Below are 26,271 nucleotides of genomic sequence, written 5' to 3'. Positions count from 1 at the left end.
ATTAATGCAGTACTCTGGTTTGGCAAAATGTTTTATTAAAATTTGATATATAGCTCTAGCTTCCAACAGTTCCAAGTGGTTTACAAAATATATAAAATTATGATAAGAACTCCATGAACTAAAAGGATAGACCTAAAAAAAAAACCCCATTCATACAAACAGTTTCCTGCAGTTGTTCATTCTGCAGCTTCCCGATCCCGACTCATCTTTCAGATCGCCAGTGCAACGTTCTGCGCCGCCTCAGACGGAACGTCTTTCCCTCGGCCTCGTCCCGCCCCTTCTCAGCCGGAAGCAGGAAGTGTGACACAGAGGGAGCGTGATGTCAGAAGTGGCGGGACGCCGGAGAAGGGAAATGTGGGGCTGGTTACGAGCGACCTGAAAGATAAGTTGGCAGGTAGGACGCGGAGGTTGGGGTGTTTCAAACTGAGGGACGGTGTCGGACCGCGGACGGGGACCCTTCCTTGGTCCTGAGTTCCTATTCATAGATAACAAACCAACAACTTTTTTTAAAAGCATTCTGTCGACTGTTATAAAACGCCTGAAGAATATTGATTTCAAGTGAATGAAAATTCTTTCCTGATGTTGTTTGATTGCTGGTAATATTGTGTGTTTTAAGTGCAGAATCGAGTCCCTTTTAAAAGGTTGTATTTATTTGTAGTGTTTTCTCAAGGTTTATCCTGATGTCGGTCAGATTTGTTGGTAATTGCTTTCGGGCGTCTACGTGGAACAGACTTGCACTTTTATATCATGGGTCATTTCTCAAGTGTGGCTTAGTGGGTTATCCCTGTTGGTAAGACCCCCCCCCTTCTTTCTCAATTAGGTAGGTGTAGAAATTGCTTCGTGGCATGGAATCTAATTTTTTTAATGGTTTCATGTTGAACAAGATTTTTTTTCCACATATAACTAAAACACGATTAAGAAATAAGTATGGTAAAAAGTAAAGCACTCCGTTTACACATTATAATATCAAATTGAGCAAGTCAAGACAGTCTGCTCTTTCTGCGCAACTGTGCAAAGTAGAATTTGCACAGAATTGCTCAGTTGTGCAGAATTCCCCTTTTGTGCGCAGAATCTCCTACCTCCTTGATGGCGTCGTCGCTTGGACGTGTCACGGCATTGGCAGTGATTCCCACATGCTATCAGCTATTAACCCAGAAGCCTCTTCTGTGGAGAGACTTCTGGGTTAGTGGCAGGCAGTATATGGGAATCGATGCTGCGAGGCGTTGAAGAGAATCCTGGGACGGGGAGGGAAGGAAAAGATCATTCATAGAGGAAGGGAAGAAAGATGGTGCATTAGGGGGTGGGGGTGGGGATGAAGGAACAGATGCAACAAAGAGGTGGTAAGGAATGAGGGTAAAATCCTGTATATGGTAGAGGGGAGGGAGACATACATGGAGAAGGGAGAGAGAAATGTTGGACATGGGGTGGAGGGGAGGGAGAGGGTGCATCGGAAAGAGGAAGAAATTTTGCACATGATATTGGAGGGGAGGAAGGACGGGATGCTGAATGGAGGGGAATAGAGAGGTTTGACCCAGGGCAGAAGGCAGAGAGAGAGAGAGAGATGATGGACAGGGGAAAAGAAATAGAAATGTTGGATATGGCAGAGGGAGAGAGTTGGACATGGGGGTGAATGAGAGGGATGGAGAGATACACTGGAGAGGGAGAAGGAGGGAGATATTGGATCCAGGAGCAAAAGGGAATGATAGAGAGAAGCCTGGCAATGGGAGTGAGAAAAGAGTGGAAAAAATGCTGGACCATGGTGGGAGAGTGCAGCAGGGAAAAGAGAAAGGACAGGCAGATATCAGGTTACGAGTGTGGGGAGGGAAGGAAGCGGGAACAGATGCTGGATTATAAAGTTGGAGGAAGAAAGACCCTGAGAATGGTAGAACCGTGAGGGGGAGGAAGGGGTGGTAAGGAAATGGATGAGAGGGCAGGGGAATGGAGGGCTGAGGAGAGAATAATATAGGGAATGGAAATTTGATAGGTAGTGAAAATTGAAAAAGAGGAGATGGTTAAGAAAGAGGCAGAAAAGAGCTAAAAAGGAACCATCAATATGTCAGAGACAAGTGTAGTGAGGGAATAGACATGAGAGAGGAGGAAAGAAAGACAAATGGATAGCAACTACTTGAAGGAGAATGAGCAGAAATAGACATTAAAGCAGAAAAGTGAAACTGGTAGCAACATGATGGAAAAATAAAATGTCCAGATAACAAAGGAAGGAGAAAAATATTTTGAATGTTTTAAATGGAATATGGATAATACGGTAATTAGCAAAAATATTGTTTAAATTTTGACAAACTTGCAGAATTTGCTAATTTTGTGTGTAGAATTTTGAATTTTTTTTGCACAGAATTCCATCAGGAGTAGCTCTTCTAGGTCAGGGGTAGGCAATTTTGGTCCTCAAGAGCTGGCGCCAGGTCAGGTTTTCAGGATATCCACAATGAATATGTATGAAATGGATTTGCATGCACTGCCTCCTTGAGATGCAAGTCTATCTCATGCATATTCATTGTGGATATCCTGAAAACTTGACCTGGCTGCAGCTCTCGAGGACTGGAATAGCCTACCCCTGTTCTAGGTGATTCAATAATTTTATCTTTCTGTCCTAAAAATAGATCTAATATAGGCAGCACTGGATTTAAAAAAATCAGTTTGAATTCAAGTGTAAATAAGTACAAAATGTAAAATAGAATTTGTACTGTCGGGTGTGTTCTACAGGTAAAGATACCCATAGAATGAGAAGGAGGGAACCAATTGAGAGTATATACTTCTGGCTGCTTTTTTTTTTTTTTTTTCTCTCTCCCACTGCTTCACATTGTGTTCTGTGTAGTAAGAACCATCAAAATTGGGACCTTAAACATATGTTCTCATTGGGTTTCTGAGTTATTAGTTTTGTAATGCTGTGCCAGCTGGGGGTTCATCAACTCAAGGGTTTATCAGTCACAGTATTTAGCTGTTCACTTCTGTGTGGACTAATTTAAACACTAGAAGTAAAACTTCAAGCAGCTGAATTTTTTTTTTGTCCCTGATTTTGATCATTTGCAACTGGTTTTCCCCCCGACTGTGTTGTATTGATAAGAGATTTTGTTTCCATTTTAGGTTGCCCTTATTGGATAACAGATTGGGGAATTCTACATCTCAGATTTGTCTGTCAAAACATGGCATTATATGGAAGCAGCTTTGAAAGTGAGAAAAACATAGAAGAAAAGAAATTGCTCAAAAGAAAAGCAAGAGAACAAATTCTTAACAAGGTTATTATTTTTGCCTTTTAACATTTTTATTTCTGGTACTAGGGAGATGGAGAGCTGAGGTCACTGAAGCAGCAGCTCATATGTAGGCATGTTTACTGTTATGATTTTGGAAATTCCTGAATTATATAAATGTTGATCATAGCTGTAGGTATTTGCCCTTGCAACTTTTTTCCCCTCGTGTTGCTGAAATGCTGTTTGAGCTGGTTTGGGGGATACTTGTGATTTTTTCCTATTGATGTGTGCTATGTATAATTTTGTTATACTTCTCCAAATGTCCAGATAGAGACAGTAGAATTTGCTTAGGTTTCTCTGTAAAATGCATTTGCATTCATTAAAAGAAACTCTGTCCTGTTTAAACTCAATTTTATACAGTTTATATTTATTCTGAAAAGATGGTACATGTGAAACTTGTGAATTGGCCACAACAAAAATGGATGAATTGGTGTATTTTTATCCTTTCATTACGTTAGTAGAGGGTCAAAACACTCGGCTCAAGAAATAGTCATCTAAGCATAAGGTTGTATACTTATCCCATTATAGCTCAGGAAAGGAGGGGGAGCAAAGGATGGCCAAGGTGACAGTATAGTTTTACATTCTAAGGGGCCTGTGTTTAATAATGGATGAGAAGACCAATATTATGGAATCCTTTTGGAATTTTAGCCAATGTAAAATTAAAAAGCCAGAAAAATGAATACATTTTTGTTTTGAACCGTTATATTTTAGTTCTCCTTTTGAGGGTATAGGTGTCGAGTTAAATTACATTTCTATGAATTTCAATCAAAATGTAACTTTTGAAGTTATTTGAAGTGTCGAAGCTTTTAGATATTGTCCTTTTTTTAGGTTGAGAACTTTCCCCAGATGTAATAAAATATGGTCATGTTCTGTGTTGAGGTTTCTTGCCTATTTGCTTGTCAAAATTATTTAAAGGAGATTTTAAAAGCTTTTGAATTTGATTATTGGAAAATATTTTAATTTAAATATGAACTGCTGTATCATTTGGGATGTCATCTTGTCTATCTGAGTTTCTGTCCTTTGGTTGTATTTTATGTCTGTTGTTTTTACATTTTAAGTGAGAGATGTTTTCCTCTCGTTATAGTCATAATCTCTTTCCCTGTTCAATAGTGATGGTATGCTAAACCATAGGGTACTCAATCCATTCTTGCGAGCATACTGCAGAAAGATGTCAATCACAGCTTTTGAACACCTCCTCCTTCTCTCCCATCTTTCCTGCCCCCTTCAGTTTCTCTTTCTGTAAGTGAGCATGAAAGGTGTCTTCTGATCTGCATGGTTTATTTCTTTTTTTTTTTATTTTGCATTAGTTTTGCGGTTTCCACTCTGTGTTTTTTTTGTGTAAAGTTAGAATTCCTCTTGGTTAAGGGTCTTTTCTGCCTGTGTGGAGAGGAGCAGATTTTAAGCCTGTAGCTGGTAGGTGTATCCTTCGGGGACCTGTTTCAGTCAGCCTGCTAAATGGTTCATGGAGGTCAGGGTCTGTTCCTCTGGTGTTTGCTTGCCCCTTTGACTTGATCAGGAACTAGAACACAGGCTGTTTGGGTTCTAATAGTGTTCCTTTGGCACCAGCTACGTTTGTCTCCCCCCTCTCTTGTTTTTGTGAAGCCGGGGGGTAGGGTTGGGGGGGGTTGAGAGTCAGTCTGGAGAGGTCCGACTGGCGGCCCGAAATTCCCATTGAAGTGAACGAATGACTGGAAGCAGAGGGCCTCTCCTAGTACAGCTACATCTTTGAGGAGCTGAAGTAGGCACAGCAGCAGCAGCATTCCTCAGCACATAGTCTGGGAGACTTTGACAGCCTGTAGGAAAAATCAAGTGGGTCTTTAAAAGCTGTTTTTAACTATTTCTCCAGTGAGAGCCTTGCTCCCCCTACCCCTAAAATCCTATTTTTTTATGTTTTTGGTCGGCTAGGAGGTGATTTTAAGCTGTTTTTTTAGAGCTAAAATTCACATGCTGTGGCCATCTTGGATTTTTCTGAGTTCTCAAACTACTCTAAAACACCTGGTTTTGCTTCCAGAGTACCAGGGATGGAGTCCTTTGACTCTAATACACATATATCATGCCTTGCTTGCAAAGCATGGATGGCCCTAGAGTGTCCTTGCACCATGTGCCACGCCAAGCAAATCAGGGGGGAGGGGACTTGAAGTTTAGCTTCCATGTGGCCTCCGGGACATGGCAATGCTAAACAGGTTGCTGGACATTCAAGCCATAGAGCCAGTTCCAGAAGAACACTAAGGCTTGGGCAGATACTCCATCTACTTTGTCATGCCCAAGAAAGGCTTTGACAACTGGAGGCCCATCCTGGATCTCAACTATGTCAATGTGTCCCTGAAGGTTCTGCGGTTCTGGAGTGATCTGTCATTGCAGTGGTCCAACTGGTAGAGTTTCTGGCCGCCCTAGATTTGACAGAAGCTTATCTCCACATTCCAAATGGACTAATTTTCCAATGAGAATCTGCAAAAAACAAACAAACCACAGAGTGTTTATAGATTTCAAATGCATTAATTAAAATTGGCTTCCGATCCCAGCAAGAATACAATTTAAATTCTACTGCCTACTATTTAAGACTTTATACGGAGACAGTCCAAACTACCTGAATAACCGCCTCATCCACAACACCGCAACCAGACATAGGAAAACTCACACCCCATTCTCATACCCCCCAATTAAGGAGGTCAAACGGAAAAAACTTTATGATGGCCTCCTGGCCACTCAAGCAGCCAAACTAGACAACCAAATCGCCAATCTACTGACGGCATCCCTCGACTACAAGACTTTTAGAAAAGAAATAAAGACCATACTCTTCAAGAAAACTCTGAAAAAAGGAATAATATCGCAAGTCTCAAACTCCACCTCTCACTAAAGCCAACTACCCCAAACAAATAACCTTACCCATTTCTTACTCTTTTTGAAAATGACCAAAGTTTTTTTTTTTTTTTTGTAAGTTCTTGTTGTAATACATCTTGGATAATTCTTTTGTAATCAGCCTTGAACTGCAAGGTAATGGCGGAATAGAAATCCCTAATGTAATGTAATATTGATATTCCATATTATGTTAATATTATTCACAACTTTATTTAATACTAAATCATAATTGTATGCTTTGTGGTATTTCTTTGTACTTGTTTGGCTTCGATTGACAGTGTCAATTTGCGGCGTTGTAGGTAGTTTGTGGTAAGAGCGGATAGCGTAGCTGGTTTTAAGAAGAATTTGGACAATTTCATGGAGGTAAAGTCCATAGTTTGTTATTGAGAAAGACATGGGACAAGCCATTGCATGCCTTGGATTGATGGCATGGAATGTTGCTACTCTTTGGGTTTTGGCCAGGTACTAGTGACTTGGATTGGCCACCATGAGAATGGGCTACTAGGCTTGATGGACCATTGGTCTGACCCAGTAAGGCTATTCTTATGCTCTTCTTCCTCACTGTGCCATGAGTTGGTGGCCGATTCTGTGGCATAATCCATCCATCTATCCTATTCAATAGCAATGTTAGTTCATTTATAAATTACAAGTTTCGTTATTGACTGTTATTATATGAGCAGATCTGAAACTTGGTTTCAGGGAGTTCCTTCTTCTCTCCTGTCTTTTACTTTAAAGCTTTTGCATGCTTTGGGATGAACTAAAGGGGGCAGCAGAGACTGGGAAGAAGGAGGAGGTGTTTAAAAGCTGTGATTGAGATCTTTCTGCAGTATACTCACGAGATTGGATTGAGTACTATATGGTTCTCATTCCATCCCTAACTACTGGAAAAGATATTATGAAGGTATGAAAATAATCTATTTTTCTAGGACAGTCTGGTGTTTTTGTTAGGCTTCTACATGGTACTAGAGTAAATAACAGCACAAAAGGTCAAATTGACCCATCCTGTCTTCCTAGCTGTGATACTTCCACTTCAAATAGATAACTTAAACATGAGAATTTCTATATTTAACATCAGTTCCTTGCTCCCCCTATGTGTTTCATGTGAATTTGAAGCTCCTTTTCTATCACTACCTTCCATATTGATCCAAGTGTGCTCAGTATCTGTTAAAGTGCTTCATTGGTAGACCATTTCAGACCATCTCACTTATTTATTTATTGAATTTTCTATACCATTCTCCCAAGGGATCTCAGAATGGCTTACATGAATCTTCCTCTGATTCTTATAAAATCAACATCAAATCCAATACCTGGCTTCTCTTCAGTGTTTTATTATCCACATGGTTAAGCATAACAGATGAAACCATTGTCTAAATAAAACATTCTATCTCCCAATGGTTATTTAAGTTTGGTTTTCCACCAGGGTTGTGGAGTTAGTACATCAAACTTTCAACTCGGACGCCTCTGTTTTTCTACTATCCAACTCTGACTCCAACGTATATTAGGCTTTAAATTTTTGTTCTGGATCTAAAGTACTGGCAAATATAACTTACATTTACCAGTATTCTGGATCCCAGAAAAAAAAAATATTTTACACTTATTCATACCATATATACTTGGCTATAAACAGAGATTTTTGTGCCCAACCCTCTACCCCCCCCCAAAAAAAAATTGGGATCTCAACTTTAATAATAATAATAACAGTTTATATACCGCTGGACCGTGAAGTTCTATGGGGTTTACAATGAATTAGAAAGATTCTATGAATTACAATGAATTACAATGAATTAAAAAGATTCAATGCGGTTTACAATGAATTAGAAGATTCTACAAATTGAATGGAACATTCATAGCTAGAGATTAGTGGTTAACAGTTTACGGGATCAGATTTGGGGGGTGAGATTGTGATGGGGTCGACTGTACAGATTCGTTACCTAGGTACTTCAAGAACAGATATGTTTTTAGATGTTTCCTAAATTCACCATAGTTATTTGCGTGTATAATTAGTTTTTCCAGGTCTTTGCCCCATGTGGCTGCTTGATACGATAGAAGTTGTTGATGGTGTCTCTTAAATTTACATCCTCTAGCCGATGGGGAAACAAACTTCAGGTGTGTTCTTCTCTTATGTCTGTTGGTTGAGAAGGAGAAGAGGTCAGTTATATATTTAGAGGCTAGACCGGATAGTACCTTGAAGCAGAGACATCCCAGCTTGAACTTCGCACGTGCCTCCATTGGCAGCCAGTGCAGGAGTCGGTAGGAAGGGGTTATGTGATCGGGTTTCTTCAACCCAAAGATCAACCTGACTGCCGCATTTTGTATCAGTTGTAGACTCTGCATTTTCTTTTGGGAGATTGCCAGATGGGCAATGTTACAATAATCAAGATGGCTTAGCATTAGGGATTGTACCAGAATTCTGAATGATGAAGCGTCGAAGTATGCTCTAATGGATCTAAGTTTCCAGAGAGTAAAAAACCCCTTTCTGACTAGGGAGTCTACATGGTCTTTCATGGTCAGACCTTGGTCCAGTATTACCCCCAGAACCTTCATTGTAGGTTGAATAGGGTAGCTGAGATTGTTGATGCGTAGTGGTGTTGTGGTGACAGGTGGGTATGGCGAGGCTATGAAGAATTTAGTTTTATCTGAATTAAGCTTCAGTCTGAATTCTGTGGTCCATTGTTCCATCAGGTTTAGTGCTTCTGTTGCCATGGGGGTGGTTTCAGAGGGAGAAGTATTGAACGGGATAATGATTGTAAAGTCATCCGCGTAACTGAATAATTTTATACCCCGCTGGGCCAGCTGCACACCTAGTGATGATATGTAGATGTTGAAGAGCAGTGGGGATAATGGAGACCCCTGTGGAACGCCAGATGGGTTTCTCCATGTTTTAGAGAGGTTGTAATCCTCAAAACCAGTTAAGTACCTCTCCTCTGATGCCGATTGCGTCTAAGCATTGTAGCAATTTCTCATGATCCACCAAGTCGAAGGCCGAGCTCATGTCAAATTGTATGATTAGGGCATTAAGGCCCTTGCTGAATAAGGTGTGTAAGTAATCTAGGGTCGTTGCGATCACTGTCTCGATGCTGAACAGAGGTCTGAAGCCAGACTGGGTTTCATGTAGTAGAGAGAACTGATCAAGGTAGTCCATCAACTGGGTATGTGCTAAACCTTCCATTATTTTTACGAAGAATGGAATGGATGCTACCGGTCTATATTTGGTTACTGATGTTAGGGATTGTTTACGATTTTTTAGAATTGGGGTAATTATAATGTGACCGTTATTAGTTAGGAATTTTCCGTTTTTGAAATTATCGGTCAGATAGCTCCACAGTGTTAGTTTAAAGTCTTAATGGGGCTGCTTTCATAATGTCAGGGGGTCAGGGATCTAGAATGCAGTGAGATTTAGTATACTTGTTATAGAGTTTGATAAAGTTATTCCATTCTAGATCCTGAAAGGAGTTCCAAATCATATCCACTGGTATTTCATTTCCGTTTATGTTGGCTATTTGATGTGCATGTATGTTGTTTGTCGGACAGTTATTCCTTAGGTTCACAATTTTTGAGTCAAAGTGCTGTGCTAGATCGTTTGCTGACGGTAGTTTTGTATCATGTATGGATTGACTGTGACGTGTGGTGTCAAATAAATTAGTAACCAAGTTGAACAGTTCTTTAGTGTTGATTCCTTTTGAACTCATATTGGATGTATTAATTTTGGATGAGTAGAATGCTTTTCGTTTTTCTTTTATCAATTGTTTGTAGTTCTTTATGTTGGATCTCCAGTTGTTCCGGTCTGATATTTCTCCTGTTTTATTCCAGATCCTTTCTAGTCGTCTTACTGATTGTTTCATTTTTAATAGTTCAGAGTCATACCATTTATTGTATTTATTTGGGCGGTTTATTCTGTTTTGTTTAGGGGCAATTTTATCTAAAATGGATGTGCTTGTTTTCGCCCACTGTTCCCAGAAATCATCCTCTTCATCTACTTCCTCACTTAATACATAATGTGCCCAGTATTCCTCTGGGCTGATGTGGCCCCTTGTGAGATGTTCTTTTTTTATCTTTGGGTGAGTTTTTGCTTTTGATTGATTCCAGATTAAGTTAAAGTAGTAGGTGAAATGGTCGGACCAGATATCGTGGCACCAGATACCATCGGATAGAGAAATGGAAGGATTTAGGATCTCCTTTGTGGACATAGCTACCAAATCTAACTGATGGCCTTTTTCATGTGTTTGTGTGGATAACGGGAGATTGTAGTTTAATGAGGATAGGAAGTTTTTAAAATCTTTCGCGTCAGGATTGTCCTCGTTCTCTAAATGTAGGTTTACGTCTCCTGCTATAATATTGTAAGACAGAGTGATTGAATTGTGTAGAATGAATTCGTAGAAGTCCTCTCTGGCCTTTGACCAGTTTTTTGGCGAGACATAAAATATAATGCAGGAGAGGGACTCTTCTAGATCCTTGTTACTAATTTTGCAGGCTAGTATTTCTAATTGGTTGGTTATCTTGGAATCTACTAAGTCAAGTTCGAGTTCTTCCTTAAGGATGACTGCCAATCCTCCCCCTCTTCTGTCTTCGCGGTTTAACATGTGAGTTTTATAGTTATCTGGTATAAGGTCATTTAGTATTGGATCCTCTTCAGCCAATAGCCATGTTTCCGTTAGAAAGAGGCAGGCTAATTGCTTGCTGATGATCCAATCTTTGATTAAGAAAGCTTTGTTCCTTACCGATCTAGTGTTGAGGTAGGCGGGAACAGAAGAGGTTGTGGTGGGTATGGTGAGTGTGGTGATTTTGATAGGTTTTACTTCCCTTGTCCTTTTTTTGAGGGTACGATGTGGTCTACCGTTGCTTGTGATTACTTTAATATGGTTTACTTTTTCTTCCTGTTGGTTAATTAGAAGCCTAATGGGTGTGTCAGGGTAATGGACGGAGTAGAGTTTTGGATGGAGTGAGATAACATCCCTAACATTATTGCTTAATAAATAGATTAATAGGATCAATAATAGCTTCATGTTTGCCGGTTGTTGTGATTCCTTCTTGTGGTAATTGTTAGGTTGGTTTCCCGTCGTTGCCAGTATTAAGTTTGCACAAGGATTGCGGGGGGGAGGGGGGAAAGGTCGGTAGGCGGAGCTGGTTAATTTTGTTAACTACTTATTACCTTTTGCTGTTGGTCAGTCATTTTCAAGTTCAGTTCACTCTGAGACACACTACTAGACTGTGCAGTCTAATAAGAGCCTCTTATGCAAGTCAATGCCAAATAATCTGCTGAAACAAAGTAATCTACTTTCTGTGCATACGCTTCCTCTAGTCATACAGATGAAGAAGTAAATAGTAAAACTATGCTGCCTCAGACCCTGCAACCAATTGAATTATAGATAGTTTACTGTCTTTTCCTTGTAGAACTTCCATTTATTTTCCCATCAGCAAGGTAAGACTTAGCAGCCAGTTTCCAGCCCCCCTGTTGATACCACTTTTAGAGAGATCCAGTTATGGCCTTCTAAAGTTTCTTTTTCTAGTCACTTCCATCTCTTTGAACCCAAAGCTAGACTGCTGCTATGGTGATTTATCATTCCTTCACTAATATTAAGACTAACAAAAAAATGTTTATCTAGCTTTTACTGAATATTTCATGATAAATAAATAAAATACTTTCAGAATTTTATTGCCTCTTGTCCTGATTGATTCAGAGTCTAATTGTTCTTTTGTTGTTCATTTCACACTCTCTTGGTTCTTTTATGTTTTCCTACACCATATTCTCAATCATTTAATTTTGGTTTAAACTCTCATTTTACTTTACTTCCTGTTTATTTTACAGTTTTCTCTCCATTTGTTTTGTTTTTAGCCTCCATTAGGTTTTATTTACATTTTAAGGCCTGTCTTGGCCTTGGTTTTTTTCGTTTGTAGTTGATTTTCTGTTTTTCATTTTGTTTTCTCTCCCTCTGTTTTCATCTTTTGTGTGTCACCTTATTTGTCTGGATCTTTTCTCCCCTTCCCTGTTCACTGTAGTAAAACTGATGAGCTTCTGATGCTCTAGTGAATATCCATAAGCAAACAAAAATTGTGATGGAGTTTTAGAAAAAGTGGTGGCTATGCACAGAGGATCTTTAAGTGGCAAGAGGATGGAAAACAAGTATTGAACGCATCATCTCAAAATAGCAATGAAATGACTTTTGGCACTTCTAAATCATATGGGGAGGGGGTAACCTGCACAAAATGGAAGTTTCACTCTACTGGATAGGCCGATTAGGCCTTTAGCTGAGTTACTATGTAAGCTGCACAAAGTGCCAGTTAGAACAGTGGCAGTCGGGCACAGATTCTATAAGCAGTGCCATAATCGCCTGACACCTCCCCAAATGGAGCTGGTTGAGTGTCAATCACACAATGAAGCCGTTTGTAGAATTGTGGCTGTTGTGAAATGTAGGCCAGGGTTTTAAAGGCCTACGTTTCTGGTGCCTTCCTTTCATATGCCTCCCCACACAGTGCCGGAATTGCAGCTAGAGAGGTGCCTGAAGGCATTTCCGGTGCAAACAGTGCCTGCATTGCCCATAGGTGCTTTTATATGCCTCTCTAGCTGCAATTCCGGCACCGTTTGGGGAGGCACCTACTTTTTTTTTAATGGTTGTTAATTGTTTTTGATTGGTGCAGTCAATTACTGTGCTGATTAAACCAATTTAGTTAGGCAATGGTAGGCGCCCTACTGTTGCCTAACTGCGCTGTTTTGAGAATCAAGCTCTCAGTGACCAGATTTGATATTATGTGTGTGTTTGTTTTACTTTTCACTCTGAAGGCCTAGTAAATGACTTAAAGCTATGAGCGCCTCTTTTTATTTTAAACTTAGACCGGAAGTGACATTCGGTGCAAGCAAACAAAAGCAGCTTGTTGTCTTATTTATTATAATCATACCTGGATCAAACAGATAGAAGATACTTGCTAAATGAAATTACATGGTATCTGATTTAGAATAAGAGCCTGATTCTGGAAACGGTGTCCTGATTGTAGGTGGCGGTGGGCATCCTACCACCATCTAATGAACCAATTGGGATGCACGTTTAAAAAAAAACAAAAAACAATTGGTGAGGCAAAGAGTGTCTCAATGGAGGCATCTAGGCATGCCTATGGAGCAGTGGTCTCAAGCTCGCGCCCACCAGGTACTATTTTGAGGCCCTCGTCTACTCCACAAGTGTCCGGCGGTCGCTGTAACCTCAGGCAAGTGCTTTCCTGTGTCTGTACGCGATTGTGAGGTGGAGTCCAATCGTGTGCAGACGCAGGAAAGCGCTTGCGTGAGGTTACAGCAGTGAGGCAGGCAATGTTCCAGAATGTGCAGCTTGGAGCAATGCTTGGAGGCAGTGCAGCTTGTGCGTGTGTCTGGTGCTGGAGGAGGTGAGAGCTGTTGATACTTTTTCACTTTCTGCATGTTGCACTGCTTTCAGTGCTTTCCTTAATTGCTTCTGATAATCCACATTTTGGATTTGTAGGTACTTGGAAGGCTGCAGAAAAAATAGTTAGGGGTCCTTTTACTAAGGTGCGCTAGCAGCGCGCTAAATCATCTAGCACGCCTTAGTAAAAGGACCCCTGACTATTTTTTCTGCGGCCCTCAGTACCTACAAATCCAAAATGTGGCCTGCAAAAGGTTTGAGTTTGAGACCACTGCTATGGAGACATCTAGGTATGCGTACGGATGCCTAAGGCCAGCGTAGGCATTGCTTAACCTGGAAATGGCCTTTGGCGTCCGTAGCTGTGCTTAGGCATGAGTCAGATGCCTTAAATGTAGGCCTGTAAAATGCTGGCCTACATTTAAGGCGTCTGTCTGAAAAACAGATGCAGTTCTGGACGTGACAGCTACCAGGTATTGTTTCAGGGCTGCTGCTATTCTCCCATTTTGGTGGTGGAATACTTTTTAAAGCATACTTTCTTTCAGTGAATACAGAATAATCACTTATTGCTTGTTTATAGTACGCAAGGCAAATAAAATAATCCCTTATCTCTGTATCTGGTTCCCATTGCATTGTTTAAAGCAGTGTTTTTCAACCTTTTTTGGGCAAAGGCACACTTGTTTCATGAAAAAAATCACGAGGCACACCACCATTAGAAAATGTTAAAAAATTTAACTCTGTGCCTATATTGACTATATATAAAGTAATTCTCTTGAATAGGAATCAAATAAACACAAAGAAAGTATTTTATAATTACTTTATTATGAAATATTAAGTAAACAGAATAGTGAAAAATTATAAAATACTTTATTCAGTGCGAAACCTGGGCCTGTTTGGCTGAACACAAAGCTGATATTCTGGCTGGAATCGAAGAAAGACACACACGTAGCTCTTCGTCAACAGCTCTCAGTCTCTCTCTGTATTTGGTTTTTATAGCATACAAAAATAGACAAATATACCCTCCATCCTTTTTATTAAACCACAATAGCAGTTTTTAGCGCAGGGAGCTACGCTGAATGCCCAGCGCTGCTCTTGACGCTCATAGGCTCCCTGCGCTAAAAACCACTATTGCGGTTTAGTAAAAGGTGACCATATTGTAAAATATAGACAGCAGATATAAATTCAGAACTGTGCATAGTAAGTGAAGGGAAGTTTTCATCTCTGGGAATTTACCCAGTTAACTATTAAGTTATTTGGGCAAATTCCTTTGAAAACTGGTAATACTGCCTCCACTTTGCTAAATTTAAAATAAAATAATTTTTCCTACCTTGTCTGGTGATTTCTGGTTGCACTTTCTTCTTCTGACTGTGCATCCAATCTTTCTTCCCTTCTATCAGCCTGTATGCTTTCTCTTCTCCACACCTCATTCCCTCCCCCAACTTTTTCTTCCTCTCTCCCTGACCTTTCTTTCTTTTTTTCTGTTTCTCTTCTTTCCTTCTGTTTCCCTGCCTGCCCCCTTTCTTTCTTTCTCCCTGCCGTTCCCCAAGCCACTGCCACTGCCGCTGCCATCGGGGAACAGGACCCACCAATGGATAACAGGCCCCAAAGCCGACGCCGACGCATGCTCTCCCTGACGTCAATTCTGCAATCGGAGAGGAAGTTCCGCCCAGCTAGGCAGCGATTGGCTGGCCCGAACTTCCTCTCCGACTGCAGAATTGACGTCGGGGAGAAGAAGACTTATCGGCTCGATAGATTAGATCGCCAAGACAAAGTGAGTCCTGGGTGATCGACTCACTTTGCCTTGGCGAGCTACTGGCGCCCCTGCCTTAGAACACTGCCTAGGACCCTGGGGGAGCCCGGGCCCCCTGTCAGCTCCGGGCCCCTGAATGCAGGACTGGTAGTACTGCCCTGATGGCGGCCCTGCGGCACACCAGGCAACATCTCGCGGCACACTAGTGTGCCGCGGAACAACGGTTGAAAAACACTGGTTTAAAGGATGGAAGGTATGTGGGAGATCTTCTGGAAAAGCATAAAAACAGAAAGTGAAAAGAAAAGCATAAATTCCTGAACAGAATGGTTCCCATTGTCTTTTCACGGTTTTATTCGGAAGGTTTCAGCTGTACCTCTAAATGTGTGAATCCTGAAATTTAATTTGTAGAACCTCATTCCATTCTCAAGTATAAGCAATCTTAAAATAAGATAATTGATACATACATTCTTAACGAGTCAAAATGGTAGAAAATGTTGAAACTAGTTTGTCATTAATATATAAAATATGCCAGTTTGTAAGTGAATGTGTTTATAGAATAATGTTTAATTTGCAAGGAATGCTTTCAAAATTCCAGCATTTCTTTATAAGGAAGCAATTCCTAGAAACATAGAAACATGATGGCAGATAAAGACCAAATGGTCCATCCAGTTTGCCCTTTGCAACAACCATTATCTCTTCCACTCTCTAAGAGATCCCACGTGACTATCCTAGGCTTTTTTGAAATCAGACACAGTCTCTGTCTCCACCAACTCTTCTGGGAGACTGTTCTACGCATCTACCACCCTTTCTGTAAAAAAGTATTTCCTTACATTACTTCTGAGCCTATCACCTCTTAACTTCATCCTATGCCCTCTCATTCCAGAGCTTCCTTTCAAATGAAAGAGACTCGACTTGTGCACATTTACACCACGTAGGTTTTTAAACATCTCTATTACATCTCCCCTCTCCCGCCTTTCCTCTGCCATAAGACGATCTGCCACAGCGCTTTTACCCAGTATGAAGTTTATTTTAGTGGAGTTTTCATATTATAGTTAGACTTGCATACGGTATAGAAAATATCCTCATTAACTTAAAAAATACACATTTTCAGCAATGTGCCTAACTACATAGCATTTCAAGTGCACACAAATACTTATTTTCAAATAATTTATACATACAGAAGTTCAGTATGTCAAATGCTCCATAGGAGGGAGCCCCATCACCAGGGATGAGTGATATAGGAGTGGGATGAACTCTTTTTCCAGAAGGAGGACTAGGGAAGGCCAGACTAGTGTTCATTGAGAACTACACTTCTCTGGAGGCTTAGGGGTTGATCCTTGGGAACACTGGGAATCTAGGGGAAAACCTAGCCTGAAATCTCCTCAGGAAGTGAAGTAAGAAATAGAACCTTTTGCTCAGAGAAGAGAGAGGTTCCAGAAGAAGTTTTCTGAAGTAACCAAGGGTGGGTCCCTGGGAGGAGTTGCTCTGGAATTTTCTCAACCTTTAGATAAAAACAGGTGGACCTGATGAGAAGGGAGAGAATGTGCCTGGAACTGCCTGAGCCCACAGAAAGAGGAAGAAGTAAAGCCTGTCTGGAATAGAGAAAGGGGCTCTGCTGATATCCAGTTTGCAAGCAGCCTGAGGGCTAGATGCACTAAAGCAGTGGTCTCAAACTCAAACCCTTTGCAGGGCCGCATTTTGGATTTGTAGGTACTTGGAGGGCCTCAGAAAAAATAGTTAATGTCTTATTAAAGAAATGACAGTTTTGCATGAGGTAAAACTCTTTTATAGTTTATAAATCTTTCCTTTTGGCTAAGTCTTAATAATAATATTGTCATTTATAGCTAGAGACATATGATCAAGAAACTGTTTTATTTTACTTTTGTGATTATGATAAACATACTGAGGGCCTCAAAATAGTTCCTGGTGGGCTGCGAGTTTGAGACCACTGCACTAAAGCCTCCGATTGTCTAATGATCATCGCTAAACTGGTTTGACTGGTTGAGTAACTGATTGTATTTACCGACCCAATGCACAAAATGGCTCACTGCTGTTTTTCTGTGTGATTGCTTATTTTCCAATCCGGCTATGTAAATAATAAAATGCCATGCAAAGTAGCTGACCTATTGATGCACTAACAGTCAGCCATGCACAAAAAATAGAGATTACCTCTAGTGACCCGAAAAAACAGACTAAGGCCCTGATTGGCTCAGGTGCCTAAAACCCCTCCCCTAGGAGGGGCATTAGGTGGGCTCAAATGCCTAAGGTTCCTCTTGGGGGCAGGGTCTTAGGCACCTGAGCCAATCAGGGCCTTAGGCCCCTCCCTGTGCATCCTAGGATGCACCGAGAAGGGGAAGGCCCGCCATTTTGCAGTGGCGGGCCTGGAGAGCGGGAGAGACATCTATTTTTAAGGTATGGGTGAGGTTAGGGGGTGTGGGGGGTGGTTGAAGGGGCTAGGGGCATCTGGTGGCAGGAGGGAGTTGGCATCCCTCCTGCCAATTTTTGGGGAAGGGGGGTTTGGGGAGTTTTTGAGGGGGAAGGTGTCAGTACGGGGACGTTTGTGGCAGGAGGAGTTAGTAGGCATCCCTCCTGATGATTTTTTGTTATGGGGGGGGGGGGAGGAGGGTTTTTTTCTTTTTTTTAATGGAACAGATATTGTGTATGTGTAATGCACACACAACATCTATGCCATTAAAAAAAAAGCCCTGAACAGCTGAGTAGTAGGAGGCTGTTTTGGGGCTTCACCTGCCACTCAGCTATTTAGGCTTCCCCAAACCAGCTTTGCACATGTCTGTCACTCTGTCGCTCTCACAGCGACTGATCGGATGGGATTCTAGCGAACCTCCTTGCAAATCATTTGCATGGAAACTTGTTGGAACATTAGTCGCTGTTCCAGAGTTGGCCAAAAAATCGACCGACAGCAACTCACACGATCTTAGTGACCATATTTTGTGCATCTAGCCTTGTAAGTCTTGGCAGAACTGGGACCTAGACAATTTGGGTTATCTGTTTTGTTACGAAGAAGAACCTGCCAGCCAAGACAAATGGTAGCAGGGGAGGGTATTGGGGGAAAAGAGAGCAATAACCTTTTTTTGTGTGTTATGAATGATATAAGAGAGTAAAGGGCAGGGGTAAAAGCCCAGTAATGTTAGATTAAACATTTCTTTTGATTATCAGCTGGGGGTGGAGGATGACATGAGAAGTAAAATTGGTAAAAAGAGTTAGTCATCCAGGGTATGGAGGCAGATAATCAAACAGAAACCCCTTTGTCTGCTTAGTGAATGTAAGGCTTGAACCTTAGAGGAAAGTTCATTTGCATATGGTAATGAGGCTAAGAGCTAGAAAGTCAGTGACCGTCTAATGATCGTTACTAAACTGGTTTTAACTAATTTAGCTATGAATGGATTTGCCAACCCGATGCACAAAATGACTCACCATGTGATTTTGTGCATGATCGCTCATTTTCCGATCTGGCCATGCAAATCAGATCATTAATATTGAAATGCCATGTAATCTAGTAAATGCCATGTAATCTAGCAGAGTGAATGATGCTCTAACATGGCTTCCTGATACCATACCTTTTTTTTTTTTTAATGGGCACAGGTGCTGTATGTGTTACTGTATCTGCTCCATTAAAAAAACAAACAAACACCACGAGCTGAACCCCCCCCCCCCCCCCCCGATCACAACCGCGAGTCCCTGAACCTCCCCACAGAGAGACAGGAGGGATGCCCACTCCCTCCTGCCACCTTTTGGACATGGGAGGGACCAGCAAAGTGATGTACTGACCACTCAGACATGGCAAGAGTAGTGGGACACCTTACAGGGCACTGCTGTGAACTTCACAAAAAAAGAGCCACATAACCGTTATCTCACCACAACTCCCTTGCAGGTCATGGTAAGCCCCCCAAAACCTACTATATCCACCTTTCTATCACCCCAATATGGCTGCTGGTGTCACCTATATGGCAATATAGTAGGGTTGTTTTTTTTTTGTTTTTTTTTTTGGGGGGGGGGATTTCACCATGGATGCAGTGGTTAGAGTGGCTTATGGGCCTAGGTCCCTCTTTCTATGGTTCACTAGGCCCCCCCCCACCCCGACTACTTAAGCCACCTCTGTGCTTCTCTACTAGGCTTTCCTATGCCAGGTGCTGATGTTCTGGAGACAGGTATGTACATTTTTATTCCAATTTGTATGGCTGTGTTGGTGTGTGTGTGTGTGTGTGGGGGGGGGGTCAGTGATCACTGGGGGGAGTGTGTGGGAGTCTGTACTTTGTGTCTACAGTGTTTATCTGGTCACTTTGGATACCTTTTGGCCACTTAGACCTGTTTTTAGATCGCCTAAGTCACAACATATAAGTTCTGTCCGACTAAGCCTCATAAAACTTTCAGTTACGACTAAGTCTAGGTTGGCCTACGTTCCTCCCAAATCCCCCCTCACCACTCCTCCAAAAAATCCCTTTCAGCTCTGGATGTACAGTGCATTCAGAGGCCTAAAAAGTCCCTGGATACGTCTAAAAACAAGTTTCGATTATCGGCACTTGGACGACCTGTCTTTTAGGTCATCCAAGTCTTGACTTAGGCGAGTTTTTAGATGTACTGTATTTTCATTTCAATTATGAGCCTCATATTTATTGTATCTGTATTCGCTGACTGTAACTATTCGCTGATTGTCCAGCCCTTCTTTATTGTGAACCGCCTCGAACTACTACGGCTTTGGCGGTATATAAGAAATAAAATAATAATAATAAAATCATAAATTGCCAACGTGTGCATGCAAACCTGAGTAAGCATTTAAAAATGTACCCCCTCAATGTTATCTGCTCAGTGTTAGTCTTCCAGGCAAGGCCTCATCATAAAGTCAGAATCCAAGCTCAAACCTAGAAATTTATGCTCAATTTAGGCATTATTCAACCTCACAGACACTTTTTATATTGTTAAATATCTGGAATAAATCTGATTTAAGTTTGGCCATGTATTAAAAATTATAAAGTTTTCTTCTCAGTTACCAAATTTTAAGTTTCATTTTTAATATTCAACCTAAATCTAAAGTTTGTGATTAGTGAAAAAAATAGCATCTATTTCAGTCTACTTTTCCTTGTATTATGTATTACATTATTGTTAACCGAGTCGAGCTCCTCTTGGTTGATGATTCGGTCTATAAAACTAAGGGCCTCTTCTATTAAACTGCACTAGCAGTTTTCTAGTGCGGGGAGCTGCGCTGAATGGCCCGCACTGCACCCGACATTCAGAGTTCCTATGAGCGTTGGGAACAACGCAGGCCATTCGGCGCTGCTCTCTGCGCTAAAAACTGCTAACACAGTTTACTACACCAAAAGATGCTAAACTAATCTAAAAACTTACCCCCCCCTCTTCTATTAAACTGAATTCTTGTCGTCAAGTTCTCAGTTTCTGCCCTATAGGATTTTTTTTATTTTCTGGGGTTATTAAATTTTATTTTTGGTGCAAGTTCATATTCTAAAATCTGATGCATTTCCTTCAGTGCACTTTCTGCTCTCCCATTTGTCACTTAATCTCACATTTATTTAATTGATAGTAAACTTCCATTTTCGAGTTGGAATATGCAGTTTCTAAATAAAATTTTATGGCTATGTGACATTTTTAGAACTGTTATTAAGTCCACTTGAATACGGAGACCATTGCCACTACTTTTTCCATCTCCTCTCAAATTTTCAGACTCCTGTTCTCTTCTGTGATGTGTTGTGTGATTCCATTCATTTCGGCAAATCATTCAAGGCTGAATTCTGCTCTCACCAGAATGACTTCAGCTGCTTGCTGTGCAGTACTAAAAAGCATATAGAACCCCAATAGTGCGAGAAATTGCTTTCATATTTGGTACTATCATTTTATGACTCGTATACCTGCCACATGTTTTTTTATAAGTTAGGAACAGCAACTGATTTCTTTAGTTTTGGTTGCCTAAAACGTTTGTATTGTAAAGGAGATGTTCTGCTGGTTTGTACACTTGCTCTATGCTAAAAACTATACCATTACTTATATTTCTTGTTTTTAGAATTCTGATGTAGTTATTTTGAGGAAGAATCTGTTTCTTGCATTGAGTTTTTTTAGCATAAATAACAAAAGAAGTAACCTGAGATCGTGTTTATTTCAGTAGGATTTAGCACAGTAGAGCTATTAAATCACAATTCTGCCGAATATGAATATTGTATTCAGTTCAAATTTCAAGTTTATTTAAAAATTTGATTGATCGCCTAATCATATAATCAAGGCGATGTATAATACTAAAATATGTTACATCATGTAAGGGGGACTATCAATGTTACAGACATGACTTACAAGACTGACTGAACCACTAGGGAGGCAGGGATAAAAATACATTAATTGATAGTAAATAAGACAATAAAAGGAAGGAACACAAGGTGGGTTTTTGGAAAAATCCAAAATTTAAAATGGTAAAAAATGGTTAGCGATCTTGACTAAAGGTTTGCAATCTTAACTAAGGGAACTAAACTAACAGTCAAAAGCATCTCTAAAAATAAAACATTTTAACTTGCCCTTGAATCTCTATCTATGTGTCTCTCTTCCCTTATATAAATAGGTAATGAATTCCACAGTTGGGGAGCTGTAACTGAAAAAATGTATTGTCTGCGAGTATTAATGGATTTTAGTGAAGGAACAGTCAATAGGTGTTGATCACTGGATCGAATTGTTGAGGTTGGAAAATACGGGATCAACACCCTATCACTAAAGATAGGGGTTTTATACACCATAACATAACATAACTTTATTTTTCTATACTGCCTTAATCAAAAGAATTCTAGGCGGTTTCCACAAAAGAGAAAAACTGGACAATCAGTGAAATACAAAATAATAATGATAAGAATACAGCCTATTATTTAAAAAGACATTAAAATTTAAATTGATACAGTAAAATTATTGTGTTAAGAATAAAAGCACAAATTAAGAGATAAATTTATCAAATAATACTGTCTTATTTTCTTTTCTGAAAGCACCATAGGACAGCATGGCTCCACTGATATAGTTACTCAACCAGGACTGTTTGCTTGCTTGAAATGCAAGCATCGTGTCTAAATAAGACCTAAGTTTACAGCCTAAAATCTTCAGGTAAACAAATAGGTTACAATTCCTGGTTATCCTCACGGGGTTATATAGCACGAAATGAGATAGCAGGTAGGTAGGTGCCAATCCCCAAACTAACTTAAACAGAGGCATGAAAATTTAAACATTACTCGTGCCTCCACTGGCAACCAGTGAAATGATCGGTAATAAGGACTGATATGATCGCTTTTCTTCAGTCCAAATATCAAGCGAACAGCCATATTCTGCACTATTCTTAATTTTCTCACCACTTTCTTTGGTGCGCCCAAATAAACAATATTACAGTAGTCCAATATAGATAATACCAATTCCTGCACCAACAGTCTAAAGGATAAAAAGTCAAAATAATTTTTGATGGTCTTTAATTTCCATAATGTAAAAAAGCACTTTTTCACCAAATTTGTATGTTCTACCAAAGCTTTAAGAGTTAGCAAACATATTTTATAATTTATTCAGTATGACACCAGAAGCCAGTGAGATTTTTTAAGAAGAGGTGAGACGTGATCAAATTTCTTTGCTTTCATAATAATTTTTATAGAGGCATTCTGTTCACTGTTCAGGGCCAAACTGAATTGAAACAAATATTTGGTACAGCCATTACAAAATGAAAGATTTTAGAGCAAGGGTGGGCAGCCACAACCCAGTCGGGTTTTCAAGATTTCCACAATTAATATACATGAGATTGATTTGCACGTCCTGCTTCCCATTGTATGCAAATAGATCTCATGAAAACCTGACTGGGTTGTGGTTCTTGAGGACCATGGTTGCCCATCCTTGTTTTAAATATACAGCATCAGTCCTAAATTGCACTGTCTGAGTGCTCCTTATATTTAACAACATAAATCTTTTTTTCAATAAACTTTATTGCAAAAGAACAGCAAACAAAACAAGCAGACATAATTTTTCCAGTTTTCTACCCCCCCTCTAACCCACTAACAATCCACAACCCCACCCTCCTCAACCTTCCCTACAAGCAGGTATAAAAAGGGGTAGCATCAGAAAAACAAACCAATAAAAATTATATTGTTCTCCAAATTAAATAAGTATCCCAAATCTTAGAATAAGTACTCAAGGTATTAAGTCGTAGAGCTGTTAATTTGGACATCAGCTGAAGGTAATCCAACCGACGACATAATTCACCCACCTCAGGAATACCCGGGGATCTCCAATAAGAAGCTAAAGCCAAGCGAGCAGTCGTAAACACACAAGCAGCAAATTTCCGTTCATACTTTGTAAAACCTGGCACTCCCACATTCAACAAACAACATTCCACACACACCACACAATGCTTCTTCAAAATACGCACCAATAAACTACCCACCAATTGCCAGTATTCTTTAACCAATAGACAACCCCACCAAATATGCAAAAAATCCCTTCGCTCCCCACAGTTTCTCCAACAACCATCTGTACCCCTCCCCAATATATGATGTAACCTAGCAGGAGTAAAATACCACATATAATAAATCTTATACCCATTCTCTACATAGTTAATAGAAAGGGTCGGGGTAAAGAGGCCCTTGTAAACCACCTCCCAATTAAGGGACCACCTACCATTTATAAGCACTCGCTCCCACGCCACTCGATAAGGATACCAAGGATCCTCTATGTAATAAAGCCTGATAAACTCTAGAAACCCCCCCAGGTCCCGAACCAGCCTTAAAAGCCAACTCCAGCCGTGTAGCACCCAACGAGATCTCTTTCAAAATAAAAGCCTCTTTCAAAATAAAAGACCGCAACCTAGTATATAGAAAAGAGTCCCTCGCCTCCAAATCATACTCGGCTTGCAAATCCTCAAAAGTAACAATGCGTATCATCCCAAATCTGTCTCAAAAACTGTAAGCCCAAACGAACCCATCGCCTCGTGATCACCCCCTCTCGTGCTGCAGAAAAACCTGGCAATACCGACAGGGCCATCTGAGCAAAAAAACGCCGCTCTGGAAACATCTTCTTCCAAAGCTTATACCAAAGAGTAACAATCATATGCAAAAAGGGATTGGGAGTCCGAAGTGCAGATCGCAAACGCTCCAAAGGTAACAACATAAATCTTAACATATAGTATTTAGTAGACACATCACCTTGGGTGGATTTCTTCAAAAAGGCAGAAATAAATCCTAATAAATACAGTGAGACATGAGATGAATGCAACTACTTTATTGTCAACCTTTGCTAATGATCCTGAGACCTTATATGTGTAGCATAGAATGGGTCCGAACAATCAGAGAGGTAGGAAGAAAAAACCCCTATGTGAAAAGAACTTGGAAAGAAGCAGTAGAGGTGGACCAAAAGATTTCCATTAGCCAGGTGTGAATAAATCAAAAGTTTATTTCCAAAGCTGTCAAAATAAGACGTGAAAAGACCTGAACAGAGGGCCGTTTTTCGGCGATAAGCCACCTGCTTCAGGGGTCAAGGTGTTCTGTAAAACTGTAAAGGGAAGTGCTGAGGAAATATACAGTTCCAGTGATGGAAAGCCATTCAGGAATACTAGAAAAAAACAACAGCTTCTAGCTGTACTGTAAAGAATGACTAATATTAGCAAGAGTACCGAACATATACCTTACTAAAGAGAAAATGTGTTGGCTATTAGGATAATTAAATCACCCACTGAAATAAGAAGAAGTAAAGCCCTGGAAACCTTTATAATTTATTTACTTTTTACTAGTTTAGTATGGGAAAGTTCTGATCGTGCATCTGGTAGCACTATAGAAATAAGTAGTATGTTATTGTGAGAACTACTCTTGTCTGATGTTCTCAGAAATTACTAGAAGGTGCAGGAAGTCAGCCACCCAATACTGTTTGTACTTGGGGCTCCTTTTACGAAGCCGTGTTAGCGGCTTTAGTGCGCGCTACTTTTAATCATGCGCTAACCCCTGCGCTAGCCAAATAACCACCGCCTGCTCAAGAGGAGGTGGTAGCGGCTAGTGCGGCCTGCGGTTTAGTGCACGTTAAACCGCTAATGCACCTTTGTAAAAGGAGCACTTGATGTATTAGCCTTTCTATCAGATCCTTGAATAGACTAAGGCTGGAATTTCCTCTTGGACTCTATATTTTGCCTTAGGCTGTTTTATTTCAAGCACTCATAATGGTATTTAAATAATATCAACTATTTTTCTTCAGACGAATGTTTTATACATTATTGATAAGCTTGGATTCATAGCTTAACAGTGATAAAATGTTGCAGGAGACTTTTGCCTATGGAAAAATCTGTATGACTAAGGTCAGTAGGCTGTTAAATATTTATTTTTTAAATTTCATTGTCTAGGTTGGCTTAATCTTCCACACGCTCCACGTGGCATACAATATATAAATATAATTCAAAATAACAAGATTAAAAAATAATCAAATAAAATGGCAAGACACATTTGAGGTAGATAATTACTATTTTCCCCAGTATTCTTTTTTTGAACAGAGGTGGAAGATTCTGCCAGTTTACGCCTGCCTTTCTGGGCTTCTAGCTCAATTGGAACTGGAGCTGGGATCCAGTGCCCATCTTTTGCAAACATCCTGAAATTCTCTCTTTTGTATCCCCATCTCAACTGACCTAACCTAATCATTGCAGTGACAGTCGACTATGCACTCAAGCTCCTTTAGACTTTTGCAATCATGGACTCTAAAGCAGATGTCATTGCACCAATGGCTCCCTTCTCTCCACTTGAGTTGGGAAAAGAATCCAGATGTTTACATAGAGTGAATTCCTCCCTGTGGAGCTCTGATGATAATACATCATATGCTTTTAGTTTCTTGGCGCTATTATAGTTGATTGTCAAATGTTTAGTTACACATTTTTCAGAAAGATGGTTTTAGCTTTTGTATTCTAATAACACAGGCCAACAAAAAAAAATTGTTTTCTTGGTGCCTTGGGTTTTTGACCTGTTTCTGGGGTTATTTGGGGTGCTGATTCAGAAAATTGCATTGGATAGACCACATAGTTTCT

The 26,271-nt window shown here is 40.3% G+C and overlaps 1 protein-coding gene across 6 annotated transcripts in view; it reads left to right on the top strand.

Moving 5' to 3' along the window:
• Window positions 1-251: 251 nt before the first annotated feature.
• The window catches only part of CWF19L2 (CWF19 like cell cycle control factor 2), a 348,561-nt gene continuing 322,541 nt past the window's right edge, over window positions 252-26,271 (top strand). For 5 of the 6 annotated variants that reach the window (XM_033949144.1, XM_033949149.1, XM_033949147.1 and 2 more), the window contains exons 1-2: window positions 252-394; window positions 3,100-3,251. In XM_033949144.1, coding sequence (XP_033805035.1) covers window positions 3,159-3,251 — 93 coding nt within the window. In that variant the 5' untranslated portion in view covers window positions 252-394; window positions 3,100-3,158. Of the gene's footprint in view, window positions 395-415; window positions 597-3,099; window positions 3,252-26,271 lie in introns of those variants that run through there. The other variant, XM_033949146.1, reaches the window with a different exon arrangement.

The sequence above is a fragment of the Geotrypetes seraphini genome, chromosome 6 (assembly GCF_902459505.1).
Source record: "Geotrypetes seraphini chromosome 6, aGeoSer1.1, whole genome shotgun sequence".
Classification (NCBI taxonomy): Eukaryota; Metazoa; Chordata; class Amphibia; order Gymnophiona; family Dermophiidae; genus Geotrypetes; species Geotrypetes seraphini.
The sequence above is the reverse complement of the archived record's forward strand: the minus strand, read 5'-3'. Positions and strand labels throughout refer to the sequence as shown.